General features: G+C 36.0%; 1 protein-coding gene across 3 annotated transcripts in view; it reads left to right on the forward strand.

Moving 5' to 3' along the window:
- Positions 1-24967, forward strand: part of KCNH5 (potassium voltage-gated channel subfamily H member 5) — a 324653-nt gene that overhangs the window by 231321 nt on the left and 68365 nt on the right. For all 3 annotated transcript variants that reach the window (XM_004426224.2, XM_087448404.1, XM_087448402.1), the window contains one exon: positions 12641-12893. In XM_004426224.2, the coding sequence (XP_004426281.1) occupies positions 12641-12893 (253 nt within the window). The remainder of the gene's footprint in view (positions 1-12640; positions 12894-24967) is intronic.

The following is a 24967-nucleotide window of genomic DNA, read 5'->3' on the forward strand; positions in this document are numbered from 1 at the left end:
CACATGGCAATCCAGGGCATACAGACAGTTCTCCTACTCAGGGGCCTTCTCAAGGCTTTTTGTCTTTACGCAAAGTAACACTTAATAAAAGTGTGTTAATGATACTGAATGCAATGCCCTGATATTAGCTGATGTTCCAGGGGCTCTGGTTGTTTGGAGGGCTATTTGTCCCTCACTTAAAACGGAGGGACAAAACTTTTAGCTTTTGCTAATGCAAAACTTTTCTGTTTTTAATTTTTTATTTTAAAATAATTGCAGATTCACATTCAGTTGTAATAAATAATACAGAGAGATTCTATATACTCTTCACCCAGTTTCCTTCATAACCAGGAAATTCACATTGATATGAATCATCAACGTTAATCAGATTTGGCCAGTTTTACACACACTCATTTGTGTGTGTTTGGTTCTACAACAAACAATTTTATCAGAAGCATAGACTAATATAACCACTGCCACAGTCAAGATATAGAACAGTTCCATCACAAGGATCCCTTGTGCTACCCTTTTACCGCCATAGCCACCTTCCTACCCTCCATCTGTCTAAATCCTGGCAACCACTAATCTGTTCTCTCTATCTTTAATTTTGTCGTTTCAAGAATGCTATAAATAGAATCATATAAACTTTTGGGATTAGCTTTTTTTCATTGGGCATAATTCCCTTGAGATCCATCCAAATTATTGCTTGTCACAATAGTTTGTTCCTTTTTATTGCTGATAGTATGCCATGGCATAGATGTACTACAGTTTGTTCAACCATTCACCCAACGAAGGAAATTTGTGGTTTCAAGTTTTGGACTATTACAAATAGAATTGCTTTAAACATTCATGTGTGGGTTTTTGTGTGAACATAAATTTTCATTTCTCTGGGATAAATGCCCAAGAGTGCAATTGCTGGGTTGTATGCTAAGCATACATTAATTTCATAAGAACCTGTCATACTCTTTTCCAGAGTAGTTGTACAATTGTGTATACTCACCAGCAATGTATGAGCAATCTAGTTTCTCTGCATGTTCACATCATTTTGGGTTATCACTATTTTTAATATTAAGTGGGCAGTGCCATCACATTTTGGGTTTAATATGTATTTTCCTAATGGCTAATAATGTTGAACATATTTTCATGTGCTTACTTTTCATCTGTATATTCTCTTCAGTGAAACATCTTTTCATGCATTTTGCCTGTATTCTAATTGAACTTTTTTTCCAAATACAACAATACATTGAAAGGATCATATACCATGATCAAGTGGGATTTATTCCAAGAATGCAAGGATGGTTCAACATCCAAAAATCAATCAATGTAATAATGTTGAGTTTTGAGAGTTCTTATATATTTTAGAAATTTGTCCTTTTGGGTATGTGATTTGCAAGCATTTTTTCCCAGTTTGTAGTTTGTCTTTTCATTCTCTTTTGCAGAGTAAAAGTTTTTCATTTTGATGAGGCAGAGTTTATCAATTTTTACTTTCATTGATTGTACTTTTGGTGTCAAATTTGTTTGTATTTTGTCTTTTCATTCTCTTTTGCAGAGTGAAAGATTTTCATTTCGTTGAGGCAGGGTTTATCAATTTTTCCTTTCATAGATTGTACTTTTGGTGTCAAAGTTAAGAACTCTGGCTGGCCCTGGCTCCTGAAGACCTTCTCCTGTTTTTTCATAAAAATTTTATACTTTTATGTTTTACGTGTAAGTCCATGATGCATTTTGAGTTAATTTTTATATTAGGTGTGATGTTTAGGTTGAAGTTCAGCTTTTTTTTGCTGAATCCAATTTCTCTAGCACCATTTGTTCAAGACTGTCTTTCCTCTGCCAATAACATACTGTCTTGATTACTATAGCCATGTAATGTGTCATAACCTTGGGTAGAGTGATTCCTCCTACTTTATTCCTTTTTCAGTGGTCTTAGCTATTCTAGGTCTTGTGCCTGTCTATATAAATTTTAGAATAACTTGTCTATGTCTACCAAAAACATTGCTGGGATTTAGTTGGGAATTGCATTAAACTTATAGATCAATTTAGGGAGAATTGACATATATACTATGTTGGGTCTTCCAGTGCATTAACAGGGTATATCTCTCCATTAATTTAGATGTCCTTTGATTTCTTTCATCAGCATTTTATAATTTTCAGGATACAGATCCTATCCGTGTTTCATTACATTTATACCTAAGTATTTCATTTTGTAAATTATAAATGCTATTATATTTTTACTTTTGGTTTCCATATGATCATCTTACATTTCAATTTTTTGAATATTTCTTTGGCATTAGGCTCTCATCTATTGCTTTTCCTTACAATCAGCACATTCACCTCCAGTGAAATTTCTATCAGTCTGCTGTCGTTGATCTGCCATGACAGAAACCAGATCATGTTTGCAGGACCTGAGACTCTGCTAGGGTTCCTTGAAGCTTTCAGCAACCTCTGAGGGCACCAGTTACATGTAAATCCTACATGTCTTTTCTCCTATTCATGGACATTTTTACTTCTTCTGGTATTCATGACTATTTTCTGGATGATGAAAATTGTGACAAATTTCATTTCTGAATAGTGTTACTGACATGTCTAGTTTCTCAGCTATGAAGACATTGGTGACAAATATCAGTGTAAGTAATGCACAAGCTGAAATTCATGTAGGGCTTATTTCTCCAAAGTCTCTTTTAATAATGTCAACATAACATGCTATATTAAAAAAATGATAATTTGGTTTCTAGGATACTATAGAATACTAATGAGTTTTAAGGGCATCTTAAACTTAAAAAAAAAATTTCCCCTGTGCTACTGAATGGGATCATGCAAACAAGAAGAGTTTGCTTATTTTTGATCCTAAAAGCATTGTAACATTTTAGTCACCATGACAGCATACATATTATTAAACCATTAAATAACTACCAGTGTTCACTGTTCTGTTTTCAGGTCTTATCAACAGTATTGATACAAACTTAGTTAAGATAGTAGTCACTACCTTTAGAGATAGAAATTCACTATGATGTACCAATCATTTAAGAAAAGCTGCTTCTGCTATATGAAGTGAAAAAAAAAAAAGTAAAAGTCAAAATCATAAAGTTGATTAATTGTAAAATGGCCAAGTTCTCACTTCGCTTTGGCCTGTGTAGACCAGCTCCCTTTTCCCCAAACATTCCTTACTTATACCCTCCTCTGAGCTGCTGCCTATTATTTTTCCTAAAGCTGGCTTCCTGTTGCAGCATGCTAGCCTTTCCCTGTAACTTGGATTGTTTTTCTTGTTTTCCTGGTGAGATAGGCAAGCAACCTACATACAGAAACTGTTTGGAACTATTTTTTAACACTACTTCCTATATGTTTCACATATAATAGACACTCTATACCAGTACTACATGATTATTGAATGAAATTAGGGAGTCATGTCTCCTGTGATGTTCTATTCCATAGATAGCGCAACTTAATTTTGACCAAATCTGCCTAATGCCAGTATTTTTAGTGGTTGGAGAATGGTGATAGTACAGATTTTTTATATAGTATTTTATTATAGCAAGGTACACACACACACACACATCCATACACATATAACATGTACAAATCATAAGCATACAGATCAATAAATTTTTATATATATGTAGACCATGTAACTGCTACCCAGATCAAGATAAAAATATATCACCCCAGAAGGCTCCCCCATGCCTTGTCCAGGCAATTACTGACTCTCCTCGGAAGTAACCACTATTTTTTAAATTGAGATGTAATTCACATATAATAAAATTCACCATTTAAAAATGTACAATTCAGGGTTTTTTAGTATATTCACACAAGATTGTGCAACTATCACCACTATCCAGAATATTTTCATCACTCCAAAAAGAAACTTCATTCCCGTTAGCAGTTACTTTCTATTACCCTCTCCCTCAAGCCCTTGGCAACGACTAGTCTACTTTCTGTCTCTATAGATTTGCTGATGCTGGACATTTCATATAAGTGGGATCACATGGTATGTGGTTTTTTTGTGACTGGCTTCTTCCAGTTAGTGTGCTTTCAAGGTTCATCCACGTTGTTCTTCACCCCCTTTTATAACCAAATTATATTCTGTTGTATGGATTTACATTACATTACACATTTTGTTTATCCATTCATCAGTTGATGGACATTTGGTTTGTTTCCTGTAACCACTATTTTGATGCTGAACTCCACACTGAACATATTCACACACTTCTCTAGTGTATATGCATAGAAATAGAATTGATGGGTTACATTACTGGTAGGAGTTTAGTTTTATTAGAAGTTGTCAAAAAGTTGGAAACGTGGTTGTATTATTTGACATTCCCACAGAACACATGAGAGTTCCAGTTGCTCCACATATTCTCCAAGACTTGGTGTATTGTCACCCTCCTACATTTAGCCATCGTGATGTGTGTAGTAGTATCTAACTGTGGTTTTAATTTGCATTTCCCCGTACTCACTGGTTTTGAGCACCTTTTTAAATCATATTGGCTGTTTAGATAATCTCTTTTGCAAATTGTCCAAGTCTTGTGCTTTTTTTTTTTTTTTTAATTAGGTTGTCTGCCTTTTTTCTATCACGTTGTAGGAGTTTTTTGTATATCTTGGATATGACTGCTTTGTAGGATATATGTGTTACAAATATTTTCTTTCAATGTAAGGTTTATCTTTTCATTTTCTTAACTTTTAAAATTATATTTATTGTACATGTTATATTTTATGATATTTATTATAGTCTGTATGTTGTTTCTTATATTTTACTTTTGCATGAATTACTGCCTTAGGAAACTCTAGGAAGCATACTTGTGCATTTTAATATTCAAATAATTACACTCATGTGCCACATAGCAAGGTTTCAGTCAACAAACACTGAAACGCTTCAATGACAAAATTGCTTAATGATGCACCTCTCAGAATGTATCCTGCTTATTAAGCTACACGTGACTGTGTACCTTTTTGTCTATTCCACTGGTCCCAGAGAGCTAAACTCCTGAGGCACTTTACTAATAGTGAAGAGTTTAATTTACCGGAAAGCTCAGTCTAATATTGCTATCCTATTTCAACTATAGCAATAACAGGTTTTACTTAAGAACATATTGGTTGGGGTCTAGTCTGATAAATATCAGCATATTGGGAGAGTGGGTGGAAGAGCTGGGTGCTCTTTGAAAGGTTCCTGATTTTATGGTACACAGTCATCCCATACATACACACACTGATATATGTATATCATTATATATCATGTATATGTCATCAGTGCACCATGTCTGTAATTTACATATGAGTGTTAGAGTTGTAAAAAAATGTTTCCGTGTGATCACAATTGTTCAAATGTTATTTCATTTTATCTCATTTAGTTTTTCTTCCACTTTATAATTTCCCAGTCTTTTCAAGACAACTTAACTTTCTAGCCGTTATTCTATATATACTTGATTTTTATCTATCTATACACACACATATATATACATATATGTATATATACACATAAATATATTGAACTATATATATTGTTTTATACAATAAATCTTTTTGGAATTAGATGCAATGTAAATAAATATAATCAACCCACATCTCTTTGGCTTCATTTACTACTCTGTGACCTCTTTGACTACCTTTACTTTCTACAGTTGGTATGTGTATATATATATATACAGTCATGCATCACCTAACAACAGAGATATGTACTGAGAAATGCACTGTTAGGCTATTTTGTCGTTGTGCAAACATCACAGAGGGTACTTACACAAACCTAGATGGTATAGCCTACTACATACCTAGGCTATATCGTACTATTATGGGACCACCATCGTATATGCTGTCCATTGTTGACAGAAGCATTGTTATGCAGTGTATGACTGTATATATATGTGTGTGTGTGTAGATATATTAAATTGCATAAATAATTTGAAAGAAAGCTGATGCATGTCTTTAGAATTTTAGTTTGCTCTCTCTATTGGAAGAATAGTAGGTTGAGACATAAGCTTTCATAATCACAATCATTCTAGAAATAATTATCATTATTGTTTTGGCAGCTCCAATTTCTGTTCCATTCATTTTCTTTAGATAATATCTATCCGTTTAAAAGTAACTTGTTTTTCTGTTTTTAATAAAAATTGTATATATTTAAGGTGTACAACATGATGATTTGATTACATATACATAGTAAAATGATTACTGGAGTCAAGGTAATTAACATATCCATCTCCTCACATAGTTACCATTTCTGTGTGTGTGTGGTTTTTAAAGTAAACTTTTTAAGTTGAAATATAACATAATACTGAAAAGTTGGAAAATTATATTGTAAATGAACAGCTTGATAAATTTTCACAACACGTGTGTAGCCAGCACCCAAAACCCCATTACCAGAACCCCAGAATCCCTCCCATGTTCTCTCTAGGCATTAGCCAACTTTGCCCCTCCAGAGTAACCCACATCTTGACTTCCAGAACCATATATTGATTTTGCCAGTTGTTGAACTTTATATAAACGGAATTACGTAGAGTATGCTCTTTTGGGTCAGGCTCTTTTTCAACCAACATTGTGTTGTTGAGATTCATCTATGTTATGTATAGATGTTTCTTCTTTCATTTTCATTGCTGAATAGCAGTTCATTGTGTGAATATGCCGCAATGTATTTATCTATTCTAATGTTTATGGTTCTTTGGGTAATTTTCAGTTTGGAGCTATTATGAATAGTGCTGTTACAAACACTCTTGTTCCTGTGGTTTGGTGCATATGCATAGACATTTCTGTTGGGCATATACCTAGAAGTAGAATTGTTGGGTCTTACGGTATATACATATGTTAAACTTTTGTCAATATAGCCAGGTAATGGAAGTACCAATTCACTTCCACCCACAGTATATGAGAGGAACTCATTGTTTGGTTTTGTTTTGTTTTTTGCTAAGGAAGATTCACCCTGAGCTAACATCTGTTGCCAATCTTCCTCTTTTTGCTTGAGGAAGATTCTCCCTGAGCCAACATCTGTTCCAGTCTTCCTCTATTTTATATGTGGGTTGCCACAACAGCATGGCCACCAACGAGTGGTGTAGGTCTGCACCTGGGAACCAAACCCAGGCCGCCAAAGTGGAGCACACCGAACTTAACCACTAGGCCACAAGGCTGGCTCACTCATTCTTATAAAGAGGCTGGGAACATCATTTCTCATAGGTGATTTTAAAAAGATCATGGCCAGATTTTTCCAACATTGTTTCCACTCTTCTGAATAATTAATCAAATACATTTTAAAATATATTTCTAATTTCAGAAAATATTTTTATATGGAAAAGTATCCTTATATAGTCAAATATATGCACATAAAAAAGTTCAGACATTAGATTAAGAATAGAGAACAACAGGGTTCAATATTCTTCAAGCAAAAAGAGGAGGATTGGCAACAGGTGTTAGCTCAGGGCCGATCTTCCTCACCAAAAAAAAAAGAGGGAGAACAATAGAAACTCTAAATTTCATCAGAGCCCTAACTTTGGAAAATTAGTGACCCAAAACATCAGCAGCTTTAACAAATTAAAAAATGGTAACAATTGCTATTTGTTTCTTTTCACTACTCACCTTACTGCAAAATCAAGACCATTAAAAACTTGGTAGAATTGGCTTTCTATATTTTTTAAACAAAAAACTTAAGTCTCAGGGCCGGCCTGGTGGTGTAGTGGTTAAGTTTGCACACTCCACTTCAGTGGCCTTGGGTTCACAAGTTCAGCTCCCGGGCATGGATCTACGCACTGCTTATCAAGCCATGCTGTGGCAGGCATCCCACATATAAAGTAGAGGAAGAAGGGCACAGATGTTAGCCCAGGGCCAATATTCCTCAGCAAAAAGAGGAGGATTGGCAACAGATGTTAGCTCAGGGCTAATCTTCCTCACCAAAAAAACAAACAAAACAAAACAAAAACTTACGTCTCACTTTTGTACATGAAGTCTATTTGCAGGAAATTTATCTGTAAAATGAAACCCATGAATTTTAATCTATAATCTCTCACTGGTTATAGCACTCTTCTGTTGCTAAATATGACCTTTTACTTTTAAATAATGGAAGTTAATTTGCTTTGGTTTTATTTCATTATATTGTTCCTGAGTTAATTCCTTAGAGGTTTTCATACCCCCAGAAATTGGCAGACTAACATCCAGACAGCTGCTCTCTCTTGGTTCGCATGGCTGCCTGGCTATATTTAAAAAAAAAAAAAAGTAAGGTGAGCTTTCTTTTCTTCCCATAAAATAAGCACTGAATTCCTGTAGAGAACTCTACTTCATTTGTTGGCAGTCTTTGAGCTCCTCATTCCCAGGAAGGATTGTAAAAATGTTTTATGTGTAAATGTCACTTGCCTGACTCTTTCCACTGCTTTTCACTAACAATATCAACTCAATTCGATTGGTGAAAAGAGATTAATTAGTAGTGCATAACTTAATTGCCTCAAAGGAGGCAGGGATTTTGAAGAATGTCAGTGGTAGCTCCAATGGCTATCAAAATGTCATTAACGCATTTATTCCTTTGTCCTAAGAAAGAAAACAGGGGCATCCTCTTCACTTATCAATTATTATTAAAAATAGCTGACAGTATATTACTCTTATAGATGATTATATAGATAATCAATAAAATAATTTTTTTTAGATCTGTAAGTGACCTCAAGAAGGAGCCCGGTTTAGTTCATTACCTTCAGGCACTTAAAGTAGAATTATCCCCATTTTCACATTAGAAATTTGTTATAGACTGATTCAAAGTATCAGTCTGTGGTCACTGAGCTAGAGCCTAGTGGTGGGAGACAACCTCCATTAAGACTAAAGCTCTCTCACCTTCTGTGTCATTACACTATACAATTCTAAATTGTATTTATGTATAAATTATATTTATGACAGAGAGAGGGATGGTCTGTGCTTTGATGGATGAATCAGAGGTGACTAGGCAGAGAAGAGGATGATGGGAAATGCCAGTCAAAAGAAAGAGTGTGTGCAAAGGCAAAGAATAACCAGAGAGTATGGCGAGTTTAGAGAGGTGAGCAATACCGTGTGACTGGAAGGCAGGGTTGGAGGAAGGTAGTAAAGGATGTGGCTGGAGGAGGCTCCCATCATCAAGAGCCTTGTATGCTTGGTTAGGAATTTGGCTTTATCTGGTAGGGAAGCAAGCCATCAGATATTTTAAGAAGGCGAGATAACATGATCATATTTGTGTTTTACTGAGAGTTCTCTAGTCACAGTGTTGAGGTTAGATCTTTGGAGCCTTAGGGATATCTGTTAAGACACCTCTTGATCTTGGGTTTAATGGAACTGGTATCATAAATAATTTTTAAAAAGTTTTCTTTTTCAGACCATGGCATTCTTTTTCTTATTTTCAGGGTTAGTCTGCAGAATTCTAAAAATGATTCCTTCTCTACAACCATAGCCCTTCCAAAGAGAAAACTTTATGATTGTCTTAATTAAGAATCTAATTTATAACTATCCTGACATGAAGAGGGAATAAATAATCAACTCTGGAGACAAATGAAAGTCACTTTTAACCTAAATATTTTCTACTGAAATGTAATTTCATCTGTTTATAACTATGAAATACTCTTAAGGGAACTTACCCACAAAAGATTAGATATGACATTCAAGGCAGAGTACATCTCCCATTCTCCTGGGAGAATGGACCAGGTGTTAGAGTCATCTTGAATGAGAATTTTATTTTATCTCTTAAGACTAAATCTTTCCTTGCTTAGGATACTTGTTAATACCTTCATTTACAGAAAAAATAACACTTTACTCATATTTTGATGACAGAAACACCGTGTAAGGCACATGCTCTCTCTAGAGATGGGGAAGGAGCTTGCCACTGGATGTGACTTTGCTCTATTTTAACACTTAAACTTGTCATTTTATGACATGCAGACTTTAGTATATACCATCAATCAAAATAACAAACGAGTTAGTGTCGTAAGTAAAGCGAAACAAGAAAGGAAAGATGCACTTAAAATGTAAAAAAATTCTCTTTTGATGCCACTAAACAGAGAATATTGCTAACATTGGAAGATTTCATTTGCAGCATGAATCCTGAAAGAAATAATTAAAAGGATATAAAATGACTGTTACCAAAATGAATCTAAAACAGTGAAAATCCTGTAAAGTAAATGGAATAGAAATAGAATGATTCATTTTCCATTAAGCTATTCAGTGTAATATTTATGCATCTGTGTATGTATTTTAAAATTATTTTTACTTTTTTGCTTTTCTAGCACTAATTTTATTTTCAACCTGAGAAAAATATTAAAGTTAGCTAGTGCTTGAAATATCTTCAGGTTCATGCTGAAATATTTTCTTAATTTTTCTGGGAACCTCATCAAACAGCCAAGATACAGAATTCAGACAAGGGTGGAAAATGAAAAAATGCAAATTGCTTTTGTAGAGAGTTAAAGCAACAATAAACTTTGTAGGAATACTCACGGTCAATAGGGATAATAAAAGCTAGCATTTCTTTAGCCCTCGCCATGTGCTAGGCTACACTGGGCTAAACGCAAGCCCTTTCACTTAATTCCTGCAATGAGCCTATGAAATAAGCACTATCATCCCATTTCACAGATGACGTTTAGAGAGATTAGATAACTTAGGTTACAGAGGTAGTAAGTGATAGATTTTATATACCTTAGACTACAGGGATAGCAGGTGATAGATTTGCATGCAGACCTATCTCTTCTTGAGCCTGATCTTTTATGCTGTCTCTAAGTCGTAAGTAACAACCTCTAGGCAGCACGTGCTTGCATGTCACCCTGGCCATGCCCTGTCATAGCACTTTTCTCACTGTATTATAATTGTCTCCTTACCTGCCTGCCTCCCCCTACTTCATGGTTAGCTCCTGAAAGGCAAAGATAGTGTGTTATTTCTTTTTCTTTCTTTGTTTCTTTTTTTTGCTGAGGAAGATTCACCCTGAGCTAATGTCTGTGCCAATCTTCCTCTATTTTGTATGTGAGCTGCCATGACAGCATGGCCACTGACAGATGAGTGGTGTAGGTCCACGCCCAGGAACCAAACCCAGGCTGCTGAAGTGGAGCATGCCGAACTTAACCACTAGGCCACCGGGGCTGGCCCAAGACAGTGTCTTATTTATCCTTCTAGTTCCCGGGGCTGAATGCAGTGACATGCCCCATAGTAGAAGCTCAATAAGAGCCTACTGAATGACTAATGTTGTCAGAAGTCACTAGAGGTTAATATATAAAAGAAAACATTATGGAAAACAACTGATGTGGAAAGAAAGTGCCAATTGCTTCTACAGCTCTGTTAGTCATTCCTTGCCTGGAAGATGAGATTTTTCAGAAAGATAAGTGAGCTGCCTATAGGAATTCAAAGAAGTGTGAAAAATCCCTACAGAGATGCTTAAGTGATGTGAAATGGCATATACAGTATTAGGAGAGGTTAAGGGAAGGGATACTGAAGCATAATTTAATTAATGGTCTTTGCATTTATGATGGGCTCATCTTCTACACAGGGAAGCAACCAACTTTTCACTGATAGTGAGCCCCAAGTAAAAGCAATACTCAGGGGCTATTTCAAACCTTGGGTAGTTTTTTTAAAGGTTAACATGCAATTAGTACAGGAAAGAAAACTATTTTATATTAAAATATTATTCAGTATGACTTAATGGGAGAAAAATCAACTTACACTTCAGCTTGAGGGATTGAAAGTCTATCAAAGAAAAACATTTCTGATTATAAGGCATAGTTTACCGAGGGGGTTGAGAGAGGATTCTAAGTGAGTTTGCACATGCACATGCACATCTTTAAAGTGGATGGTGCTGACTTTTGTCATCACATCTTGCTTGATGATGCTCTGATTAAATGTGATGATAACGTCCGTTTTAATCTGGGTCTTTAATTGGCCTGTCTGAAAGCTACAGGCAATGAAGGTTCTCTAACCCTAGCTCTCTAAGCATGTTTCTGCTATTTGTTCCCTCTTATAAAGGATGCCTTGAGCTTGAATTCTGCTGTTGCCCTCAGCAGTCTTTAGGAGTCAAATACCAGAATAAGCAAGGGCTGCCATGCAAAATTATGTCCCCACCTTGCCAGCATTGACATTTCCAGTTGCCTAAGCCCTACAGAAGTCTGGTGAATACCCTTTTCACTCCCTGGACATAAATTCATTTGTAAAATGAAAATATTCCAGATGAAAAAAACACATCAAGAGTGGAGTTATATCAGCCAGTGCCAGCATGTCAAGTTGCAAGGGTGCTTTTGTTGATTTTGTTTTCTTATAACTGGTTAGTATGAATCCATCTCCAATGTGGAGTAAAGTACATTATCCTTAATTTTGATTTTGTTATGAAAAAGTTCTAAAACAGACACTAGACTAAAACAAATGTTAATGCCCTATTTTAGTTGACTCTTTGATGAAATTATATTAAGTTTTTTCTGAAACTCTTCCTGACCATCGTAAGACTGTGTTCTTTCTATGGGGAGTTGCATACCCCTCTCAAAGCTGTACTACGTGGTGCTGTATTATAATTGTCCGTAGGCTCATCAGCCCATCTTACTAGATTATTAGGTCCTTGAGAGCAGAGCTATGTCTTTTAACTTTGCCTTCCCAGTATCTAGTACAGTGTGTTGCAGACTTGGTCATAGTCAATAAATATTTGTTGGATGACTTTTTCTGAAATAGCCCCTTTCTCTCTTCTCACTTATTCATCTCTCACTTTCTTCAGGTCCTCTCCATCTGTCCCAAGGACATGAGAGCTGATATCTGTGTTCATCTAAACCGGAAGGTTTTTAATGAACATCCTGCTTTTCGATTGGCCAGCGATGGGTGTCTGCGCGCCTTGGCGGTAGAGTTCCAAACTATTCACTGTGCTCCCGGGGACCTCATTTACCATGCTGGAGAAAGTGTGGATGCCCTCTGCTTTGTGGTGTCAGGATCCTTGGAAGTCATCCAGGATGATGAGGTGGTGGCTATTTTAGGTACTGTGAACTTTCCTAATGTAGTAGCAAACGCGTAACAATTTTAGAGGTTTTACTTCTCAAGTTTCTTAAGAGAAATTTCCTTTGCTTGGTGACTTCGGAAATTGGGTCACTAATGAGATGATGAATCTTAGTGAAAACTAGTAATGCTGTTTCAGCAAAGCACATTAGTATTGGTCACAGCTTAATGGGCTGCATGAGGGTTTGATTAAACTTTCTTTGGCAATAGTAGGACAGTACTTTTTAGACTAGAGCTGATCATAGCCTAAGCCAGCTGTACCCCCAACATTTGAAATGTACCAACATTTCACATGTTGGTAGGTGTGAAAATGCCTTGTGGAATGATTGTCAGATTAGTAATCTAGAATGTTAGTCTCAAAGAGGCAATAGAACCTGTCTAGTTCAACACTTTCCTTTAGAGATGAGCAAAGCAAGGTCTAGAGAAGTTGAGACTTAGCTAGTTAGTAAATGAGTTAGGGCTTGAGTACAGATCATCTTACTCTAAATCTTTCTGTCTCATCACAGTGGACCTAAGTAATGAGCTGAAAGTGATGAGGAGGTAAATGAATTTGACCCATTATACTGGAGTAATCACAATGCAAGTAAATTTAGGTTTATAAAGCTGGTTCTGTCCATTCACAAACCAGAAAAATTATTTGACTAACAATAAATTCATTCTAAAATTCAGACCCAGTAGATAGTTGTACTAACAGAAAAAAGGCAGTGACAGTGCATATAAGTGACAAAATTTTTAAAAATTATGTGTTTGTGGACAGTGTATTATATATATATTGGTAAAAAATGCTAAATGATATTTTAGATCATTTTCTGCTCAAATATCTGCAGCAGGTTCATGAAGCCCACACAGATATAAAAGGAAGCAATAATGAGGTCAGAGAAGAATCATCCCTTGTTTTTTTTCCTCAAGTGAAATAAGTTAGAATTGCAGGATGTCAACTCCATTTTGATCACATTTTTCATGGTTTGTGTCTCATGAAAAATGAGCTCAATTTTTAAGCCATTGGATTTTTCAGTTACTGAGGTCAAGCTACTATAGCTTGAATGCCACTTATTCTCGTAAGTAAAATATTGACTGATGTACTTTAGAAACTGCAAAAGCAAAATCCAGCACAAAAATGAAGAACTGATTTCAAAAAGTACAATTACCTGAAAAAGACAGAATTGAGAACTGAGAAGCAATGACTCTTCATAGGAAAACAGGTTCAGTAAAATTTGTAAGAGTTATATAAAATTGTTCCAGGTTGAAAATGACTGAACAGTATTGTCTGTAATCCTTTCCTTAACTGTTTAGGAATAATATTACAGTTATAGTTAAATTGCTTTTAGGAACTCTTTTTTTATTTTATTTTTATTTTTTGCAAGAAAAATTCATACAGCATTTTAGAGTCAGCACTGTGGGTGTGTTTAGTGCTTGTTCTGCTTCGTTTCCTGGACTATAAAGGAGTTATTTATAATGCTTCATAGAAAGTATACATTTTGCCAGACCAATCCTTTGTGGTGAAATGAAGCATATACACACTACAACCATTCTTGTTTGCTTAAAGAGGGAGATAAAACACAAGCTCAAAACAGGTGTATTTTCTTTTCCTGCATGTTCCTGTCAATGGTGGGTGGGAGAACAGACATCAAATATATTACAGTAAAGTGAGTACCGTTGTGATAAATTACCTCAGCTGTGTACTCACTGTCATTTGCTTTGCTCCATTTTCTTCATTACAGCGTCACCTCAGTAACTTCTTTTCTAAAAAGAAGGATGGAAAAAGCCCTGAGCACAGTGCCTCTGGGCTGGGTCTGCTAAGCTGGAATCATTTGCTCAGTGAGACAGACAAAATGCATTTTCTTTTCATTTTAAAATAAAATGGTTGCTGGTTTTGCCCAGTGACACAGTAAAAATGGACACGGGGCCCCTGGGTATTGGACCAGTCTCATCATACATCTGTCACATTTTATTTCTTTGAGTGGGTGCTTTTTGTTTATCCATCTCAAAAATCTTGGGATTCAGAGACTTGTCATCTCTTGGCTTAATGAGTCAAATTATATGCACACCTCTTCTGGCAACCTTTCTTTCCTTTTTTCCATGGCCTATAACAAAGATTAGTTCAGCCAATAAAAAGGCAGTCAGAAGGTTTTTGTTTTAAAAAAAAAAAAGAAAAAGGTTTGACCCGGAGGTGATCTCCCAAGGCAGAAGTAAGCTCATCGCTGGTGGAGGCTGCAGGCATGTTGCGGGGTCCCCAAGGGCCATGGGGCCCAACAAAGACGCTGTCCTCAACGAGTCTGTGATTTGGATCAGCAATGATGAAGCAGCGACGAGCTTCGGGAACTCCGTCCTGGTGGTGAGCCTTCCTCCAGTCCAGGTTCAGAGGAGGAGCAGTCAGAGGAGCTTGTGGACTGGGGGTGACTTTCTGCAGGAGAGTGAGAGTGACGCCGGCGCCAGGACCACTGCACCAGGTGCCCCACAGAGTGCGTCTGTGTGGCCCACGGCTGCCCTGCGTTCACACAGTTTGCAGGTTCCACCCTTCAGGCAGCTGACACCGGGTGCCCGCTGTGCCCTGTGCTCCACCTGAGGGGCCTGGAACCTGCCAGAAGGGCCTTCCCGGAGGGAGCCAGCCTCTTGACTTGTAGACCTTCACACAGGCTCCATTTGGTGACTTCTCAGTGTGGTTTCCATTGGGGATGCGTGCTTTCAGACTTTTCTAAATTAATAATACTTTGTTTTATGATTAAAAAAAAAGAGGTTTTTTGTTTAAGGCTCAAGATGCCTTAACAATGTTTTAAGGAAGGAAGGGGACAATAGTAACTCATCAGCATCACTTCTGACACTTTGATGACTGTCCATTGTTTTCCTGCTCCTCCTTTTTTTCTTCTTCCTTTTCTAATTTTTTGGTGGCTTAATTTTCAAGTAATTACAAACTTAATGAAAAGTTACAAAAATTATATATCTTTAGGTTTTCTACCTTATTGAGTAAGTAGATTGGGTCTTGTATATCTTTACTTTTGGCTTTTTAATTTATTCTTGAGCCCAGAGTGACATGTTAAAGTAATGTATTATTAATGTGTTTTATCTATGTCTCCTTGCATCTCTTGTAGTTTGTGCTTTATAATGGTTGTGGCTGTGTTATTTGGTGCACAGAAATTCATAACTGTTATATCTTTATTGTAGGTTGTGGCTTTTAGCATTGAATTGTGTCCTTTTTCATCATGTCTAATGAGTTTTTGCCTTATGAGGGTCAGACAGAACCAGCATCCCTCACATTTGAGTACACCTTGGAAAAATGAGAATTTGTCTAAGTTGGTCTGATAGGAGAAATAAGCAGCCCTTGCTCTCTCTTACACTGATTCATTTGCCAGTTGAAAGGTAGAGAAGGGAGGTCATTTTGAAATTAATTACAATCTCTGAATCCAAAAAACAGGTGCTGTAACATTCTTTTGGATCCTTGCCTCTAATCAGTCTCTTGGTAGGTACATAATTCTTTAATGTGTCAAAAGTGCTAAGGTGTTTAATGAATAAGTTCTGAAGCATAACTTATTAATGGAAAGATAAAAAATGTAGTCAACAAATACCTTCTTTTTTTAACACTGAAGGATGGCTTCAAGATGTTTTTCTAAATAGGGCATATGAAGATAATTGCAGTTCATGTCTTTTTCCCGTTTGAAGTTCTTTCAGTTCTTAGACCGCCACCTCTTTTTTTGACCTTCCCACTTTTCATGAAACACAAAGAATTCCAAATTAAGTTCATGATGCATACATAGTATTTTATATTCTTTATTATCTTCTTGCTTTTTAGTTCTTACCCTGTAATTACCTAATGTGAATAGATTTATTGGTATGGTTAGAATAGCGGTGTTACTTCTAAGTGTCTTGACAAAGTATATTGTACCTTTTAGAGATTATAAGAATTGCGTTTCTCCACTAACAATAGACTCGGCTCCTAAAATACTTGTTTTGCTGTATTCACGTTTTGTCTTTTCTCTTCTGTGTTCACTGATTGTTAGAATCATATGATTGGAGTTACTAATCTAAGACAATCTGTTTCTAAGTTTTTTAGTTATAGTTTTGAATTCCCAAGAGAACTATGCTTGTTTATGTAGAGTTGGATGGAGGGGTTAGATATTGTTATGGGGTTAAGGGAAAGAGGCATAAGAGAGGAAGAGAAAGACAGAATTAAATGAACTTAATAATATAAAAAAGATAATTTCTAGTGCTTGGGTTAAGATTCCATTTCAATCAGTATTAGTTATTTAGAATCAGCCCATCTCTTTTAAACATTTGTGCGTTATCAAGGAAAACATAAATATGATTCTCAACATTCAAAATCTGCTTATTTTTATTCCAAAAAGAAAAAAATCTGAGATGTGAATGAATAATATTTTGCTATTTTGAGAATCTGTGAAAATGTGACTTTTATGCTGTGGTTAAGACGTCTTCCTGTATACTTGCTCTTAGAAGTCAAGTGCTTCACACTTTAAATCCTTCAAAGGGCTTTTCCTAAGCCCCAGAAGATTATTTTCTTTTGAATCCACATTTCTGTGTTTTGAGGTGCTGAACTATGAACCAGGTAGGTTTGCTCTACGGATTATGATGATGAACGTAGTTAATTCAGATGTTTTTATAAGGGACAAAACAGTTGTTTGTTTGAAAAAATTGCATGCTTGTCTTGCTTTAAACTTTCCAAGTAGTGGCTATAACATCATTTATGTATGGTTTAAATTATCCACTTGAGAGTTCCTCAGCCTATAGATTTTTGGATAAAATATGAGTCTTATAAATCTCGTAGTTTAGATTCAATCTTAAACCCTCTCCCCACCACCTTTCAAAACTAAATCTTGTTTATTTTATCTCCTTGGTATCTCTTTTATCCTATCCTTAATATCCCTTTCCACAACCACTGCTGTTAAAATTTTGGTCCTGGGCTGTGGCTGCCACCTGAAAGGCCCACCTACTTTCAATCTGTCATCTACTTCAACCTCTAATTCTGTGTTATGGTGCCACCACAGTAATCTTTCTAAAATATAACTTATGTCAGTCTCCTTGTTAGGATTGGCTTTTTAGCACCTTGGGGATAAAATGTAACTTCTAGCATGGTCTAGGAGCCATTTAAGTCTTTGTCTCACCCCTTTCTTCCAGCCTCACTTGTGCCATTCCCCAGCCCTCCTCGGGTCTCACCATAGTGAATTGCAGGAAGTTTCCTGAGTACCACCAAGTTCTGTCTTACTGGCAAGCTTGTGCATATTTCTGTTTGCTTGGTTGGAACACCTTTTCTCTCCTTCTTAATTGTCTGTCCTTTGCTTCCTCATCTTCTTTTATTCTTTCCCTTATTGCCCTAGTCTGGATGAGGCGCGTCTGTTCTGGGCTTACACAGGTTTCGTAGTCCATCCTACTTTTGTCTTTTACCTGTTTATCCTCCTACTGCATTGTGAGCGCTTGGAATGTCTTGCTCATTTTTGTCTCTCTGTCATCTGTGATAGGGCTTATTAAACAGGTTCTCAGTAAAGGTTCAGGGAACCAAATTAGCTAATGCTTTATTTTGTTGTTAGGCTGTTTTCATAATTGTTGTAGTTCTGGGTACCCATGAAAAATATGTTGTGTTCTGTTGCCATTTCCTCTATGTTTTATCTTGAGATACTGACTACTCTCTGTTTCTCTTTTGTCTAGATGCTTACAGTAAAATGCATTTCCCTAAGACTCTGGCTTTAGCATAGATCTATTGAGGACTGGGAAAACATTTTCCTACTCTTAATTGGGCACTTTGAACAGGGAGAATAAGAAGGGCTAAATGTTAATATCTCAGGCCACTCAAAGCTCTTTGATAAATCACTCTTTTCTTATTCTCCATCAGGAACTCCCAGTATCAAGAAATAGTCTAATTTATGCCCTGGTCATTGATCATAGTAGGAAAACTTTAAATTATATCATTGGGAAGGGATTTGGCTTTAATTCCTAAAAGTGGCATTACTTTTGCCATCAAGTGGATTGGATAGTTTTACAAATCAGAATTAATGTTATTAGAAAATAAACATTTAAGAGTTAAAAGGGCTTAGAAAAAGATAAATCATATTTGTAATTAGTAAATGAGCACCCCCATGCTTAAATAAAATTTAAAGTCCATAGATACATTTTGATTTTAGTATTTCCTATCAAAACTTGCGAAGTATGTTTTTGAAAAAGGCACTTCAGGCCCCTTTCAAAGTCTAATTTAAAACCAATAGTTACTTATTGAGTACTCATTATTTTATATGCATTATTACATCAAATCCTTTAATTAACTCTGTGAAGAAAGGATTTACTATAGTCACCTTACAGATGGAGAAACCGAGGCTCCACAGTATCAGGTGATTGACCCCAAGTCACAGCTAGTAAATAAGTGGTGGGCACAGGATTTGAACCCAGATCTATCTGACTCTGTGCCCATTCTCTTAACCATCACATTACAAATGTGATTCTTTCCTTAACAGGAATTTTTAAATAAAATTTTGAAATTTTACAACTTTTTGGTTTAATCTTGACAGAAAACAGGGTGCCTCCATTAACTTTATCAATTTGTTTCCTTTTATTTAAAAAAAAATTTCTAACACTGTTAGGTACCCTACAAGTGTATATTACAAAAATGTTTCACCAAACATTACCAAAGTATAAGATGGTTAATCAGCTACTAAGTATCCAAATGTATGGTCCTCCTCCAAGTGACTAGTTTACTGCCAGGCAGGTGTTTCAGACTGGGGAGAACTGGTTCAGAGTGTGAATCTCATGGCCCTTAGGACCCAAGATAGGGCTCTTAAGTTGTGCTTGTGGGTCTTCATCTGGGTTCTAGAAGAGTTGAGAGTCCACCTAGTTGGTAGGTATTAAATTGGAAATGAAGCTTGCAAGAATGCTCCAGGATAGCAAGAATGGCCACCAATTTTTGCAGTTCCTCTCCTGAAGAGATGGAGTCTATTTCTACACTCCTTGGCTCTGTACTGGCCGTGTGACTTGTCTCAGTTCTTATGCTGAATCCTTTACCCTTTCTTTAAGTGCTGCCATTCTCTGGACAAGGTGGGGCTGCTTGATCTGTTTTTCTCATTGCTCTTTTATTTTCCTGAGATCATGACATCCACTTACCGAAAGCTTCATCTGCATTTTCCCAGCTTTCTTATGTCTACTTACACATCAATTTCTTGTTCCCACTCTACTTCCCTATCCTGCCTTCCTTTAGTCAAGCCCAATATTTCCTCTTGTCTGAAAAAGCATCAAGGATCCTTTTGTCTTCAAGGAACTGAAAACTTAACTAATTACAAGTTTAATAAGTAGGTTTTGTTTTGTCAGATAATAAGATCAGAGCTAGACAGTTGTGGCTGTTGGTTTACCTGCTCAGTGATGCCATTGAGAATTCAGTCTTCCTTTTGGTGTGGGAAGGGGAAGGTGTTATTGGGGAGTAGGTGCACATTAAAAGTACCTGAGGTTTTTTATTTGCAAATTAAAAAACAGATTCAGAAAATATCACAATGTAAGTGTATAACCTAATGACATTTTATAAAGCAAAGACCTTGTAACAATTTTACAGGTCAAGAAATAGAACTTATACAGTCCCCCCGCCAACACCGCTCCCTAGAAGTCATGCTGTGTGCTCCATCCTAAACACCAAGTTTAATTTGCCTATTTTTAAATTTAAATCTGTAAACTCCCCCTCCATCCCTTTCTTTTCTTTATAATTATTTGCTGAAGAACGTGGACCGTTTGTCCCGCAGCGTTCCCTCAGTCTGGATTCTGCTGATTGCATACTCACTGTGGTTCAACATGTTCCTCCATACTCTGTATTTCTGTAAATTAGCAGCTGGATCCAGAGGCTTGATCGGACTCAGGTTCAATTATTTTGTTAAGACTATAGGTGGCTCTGTATTCTTTCACCAGGAGGCACGTGATATCTAGTTGAATCTCTGTGTTAACAACCATTGATACTCCATGCCTAGATCCATTAATTCACTGGGAGTTGCAAAATGAAGATATTCTAATTTTATATTTTTGTTTGCTAGGTAGAATACTTTTAAAGAGAGATACTGACTCTCAACTACTATTTGGTTACCCAGTATGCAGTTCACATAGGAATGACCTCATAAATGCTTGATGCTTTTCCATTATTTACCAATTTTTAAGATAATTATCCTCTGATGATGCCTAGATAGTTTCTAAAACAAATCCTTATGTAGTAATGGATTTAAACAAATGGTGAATTTCAGTGCATTGCAGTTTTTATCATTATAGAAGTGCAAATTGTCCCATCTTTGGCTGGTAAAATCCCCTCCAAGTTGGCTCCTCGGTCCTTTTGATAACAGTAGTCTTTGATAACTTCCTTGCTATGTAGTATGACCAGATCCTCATCTTGTACATATTCTGCCCCATACCTGGAATCAGCCACTAGCCATTTCTCCAACAAGCTCAAATTTGTTTTTGGGAAATATAGTATTTCAAGATCACAATCTTGGTCCTAGAGATGCTCATTGCTACTGGGTTGGTGATTGTTTCTTGGCCTTTTTAATAGATAAAATTAGGGGAAGATAAATGTGTGTGTATACTTTTGTGTATATGTTTGTGTATGTATACACACATATATATACACAAGTAAAATTTCTCATGAGTTCATACAGATATATTTAACCAAAATTTAGTAAAATAGGGCTTTATTTATCCACTTTCTTAGATAGAATTAAAATATTGCATAATTGCTCAATTGCTTTATGTCACATTACAAATATAACAACCTCAGAATAACAATACTAATTCCATCACCACATGATTACTGAAAATATGTAAAGAGATTTTTGCATATGCTTGTCCCATTCTCCTCCACCTGCCATTAGTTTTAGTAGTTGTGCTGTCTCTTCATTTTCAGAGCATATAGCCAGTACGCACTATGCTCCCTCCCTTTTAACCTTAGTTTAATCTTAGTTCTATAAGTTACTATATAGTTAGTGCTACACTAGAGTTTATGTCAAGTCTCTCTGGGTATTTTGGTTGTCTTAAGCATATTCACGAATAATTTCCTTAGGAAAGGTCCGTGGAAACAATATTCCCTGAGTCCCTGAGTTCTTTTATGTTGGTGATATAGTTTGTGCCCTTTATCCTTGAAAATTAGTTTTGCTTGGTATGAAATCCTTGGTTCACATTTCTTTCCTAGAGTATCTTAAATATGTCACCACCTCTACTCCACTCAAATCAGTAGGTAGATCAGAGAGCTTTTGTTTTCTACCATCATATCTGTTGTATCCCTCTCTTCTCTTTACTCTTATTGTCCCTGCCCTAACTTCTGATGAGGTGACATGAGGCAAGGTGGAATCACATATTTGTAATCTATGAAATCTCATATAACAGTTTCACAGTGATGTAAATAGTCTTCCAACAGTACTTCTTTTGTCCCTCTTCACACTGTCGTTAGTTCTGCTAGTAAAGCACTGGACAGGTCATGACTCTCTTTACTCCAAACACTTTTAGAGGTTCCCTCTTTAAAATAGGATTAAGCAGACTCTGTTGCATGGCGTTCAAAGTTCTCCTCTTTGGGTCTTATTTTTTCCCCTCTAGACTTGGCCCTCTCTCTGGTCCCTTAGGTTTCCAGTGTATCCGGCGAACGCTGCTCATCATTCACTGGGCAGATCATGCTCATATGACTCTGTGACACAAATTACTGCTCTTCTCTTGAAGGCTCAGCTATAATTAAACTCCAACAGTACTTTCTTTATGAGGTCTTTCCTAAATCGCCCTAAATTCAAAACAATTTTTTTTCTTGTGTGCTTTGCTTATCTTGATCCTATAGCACTTTGATTTTTTCCTATTTTATAATTTTTTTTGCACATCTCTCTTACTTACAAAATTAAGGACTCTTGAGAGCAGGATTTCGATTTCTTGCGTATCTCTAACCCTCCACAGCACAAAACACATTTCCAGCTGAAGGTTAGCATTAGGGTTAGGCTTAGGATGCTGGATACATTAATTAAATGGAGTGAATAAGTCACTATAATTTCTCTCCATTTACAGATTGAAAGTTATAAGTCTCAGTTATAATATGAACATGATTTTAGATTTCAACTGTAAATGCTTTTTTAGAAAAAGAAAATAAAATTTCATGTTGTAACTGCTTTTCAATTTAGTCTTTTTCTTGGATTTCTTTTTTATAATATGCTACTAACTTTCATAATTTGAGCACATATTTGGGTTTCTATATATATGCAATTTTTTCCTAACACTAATAATGCCAAACTCAGGATTATCAACCTGCTTATTACTATATCTTCTACCTCCTTAAGGGTAGCTACTATTGTCCCTTACGGATTTCAGGATACTCTCTATTATTTTACATCTACTTAACAATAGCTATTTGGCTCATTCTTTGTGTGTGTAAATAAAAATCTATAAGCTAAATAAATGATTTTTTTTAGTAGATAAGAATTATTTGCTTCTCTAAAAGTGTCTTCAAGTTTGTATCCATTATAATTTTTCAGCAGAATGACTTTGGACGTTAGTCACTGAAGACTGGCAGACATCAATTCTAGATGTTTTAAAAGATTCTATTCTAATACACCTATATAATTTCTTAATTTTAATACTCATCGTCTTGTTCTTTCTGTTCTTTTCCTTTAAAGTATTACTGTATGACACTTGCTGTTGGTAAATAGTCAAAGTCCATTTAAAATCATGTAATTTTAAAACTCAGGAATATTTCTGTGCATATGTGTTCATAATAAAGCTTATGAGCCAACTGCAATCGTCAGTTATAATGAAGGGCTAACTAATAAATAAAAGTGAATATGTGGATTAAGTCCATTCTATAGAAGAATCATCAAAAAGGGCCATCACTACACCCCAACACACTCACAGGAAACTAGCTAAGTAAACTTCAAATGCCATCTTTTTAGGGATTCATTGGCTGTATTAGATAGCTATACTCACTGATGAATACTGAGATAATTTTTATGCATTTATTATATCCATGTCGTGAACTCACCAAATAATGTGTTTCACATTTAAAACAGAAAAACTCTGGCTATGAAACTAGCACCTCAGGGGACCACAGTCCCCAAGCATACCGTGGTCTGTATTACTCCTTTAGTTAGTTATGTTGTAACTCTTAGTTGCTGTTATGTCTTTAAATTTTCCAGTTTCCCACTCTATGAATCTTTAACATTTACTTCTATTTTACAATCCTGTTTCCTGTGGTTTAGAAGTGCAACACTTCATAAGACTTGATGCAAAGAACTGAGAAAATATAAATAGACCAAACAACAACTTTCATGTTGAGTGTGAGATTTTCTACTAATTTTAGGGCTTTGGGGGAAGGTTAGTCTTCTCAAGCTCTAAAATGTCTACAGCTAAGACTACTTGCACCCAGTAGGAGCTGACCTAAAAACTAGCAGCAAATATTCTATAGTCATGAAGATGAACAGGAGTTCCCAGCCCTGAAAGTGTGCAAAATTTTTGTGATGAAAAAAAGGACGCTTCTCTATTGGATAGTCCATGCATAATCCCATATTTCCACAACCTGTGATTTCTGCAGATTACTCAAGGTAAATGTGCATAATATTCCTTGAAGAAGGACATTAGCTAGCTCTACTGTGGTTGACAATTAATTGATTTACAAGATAACCATCTTCCCAGAAGTGCTCTGAGAGTTTGTTGTGAATTGAGTGACTATTAGATGATATAGAAGACTGGATAAAGTAAACACATTTTGAAATGGTTGATTAGATTAATATTCACTTGTATCTTGATGGAAATTCTATGTTAGAAAACAATTAGTATTGTTTATTATGTACTGTGAGTTCTGATGTTGGGAGCAAAATTATCCGCATTTGTTAATTTTGCTTTGCTTCTCTAAACTTTTTTAGGGGGAGGAGCAAGGGAGAAGTTTTACTTTGGTTGAGTCAGTTAACTTTTCTATTACTTTTCAGCCTTGTAAGGGGATTTGGAGTTGAGGCCCTAGATTTTAAAGTCCTTTGGTTTTTTTTGACAATGAGACACAGAGAAATATTATCTTGAAAATATAATTTGTTGATTTTTAGTTGACTTGCTATATAGAATTATAGATGCA

Source organism: Ceratotherium simum, chromosome 24 (assembly GCF_057802395.1).
Source record: "Ceratotherium simum simum isolate JZ-2026a chromosome 24, ASM5780239v1, whole genome shotgun sequence".
NCBI classification, from domain to species: domain Eukaryota; kingdom Metazoa; phylum Chordata; class Mammalia; order Perissodactyla; family Rhinocerotidae; genus Ceratotherium; species Ceratotherium simum.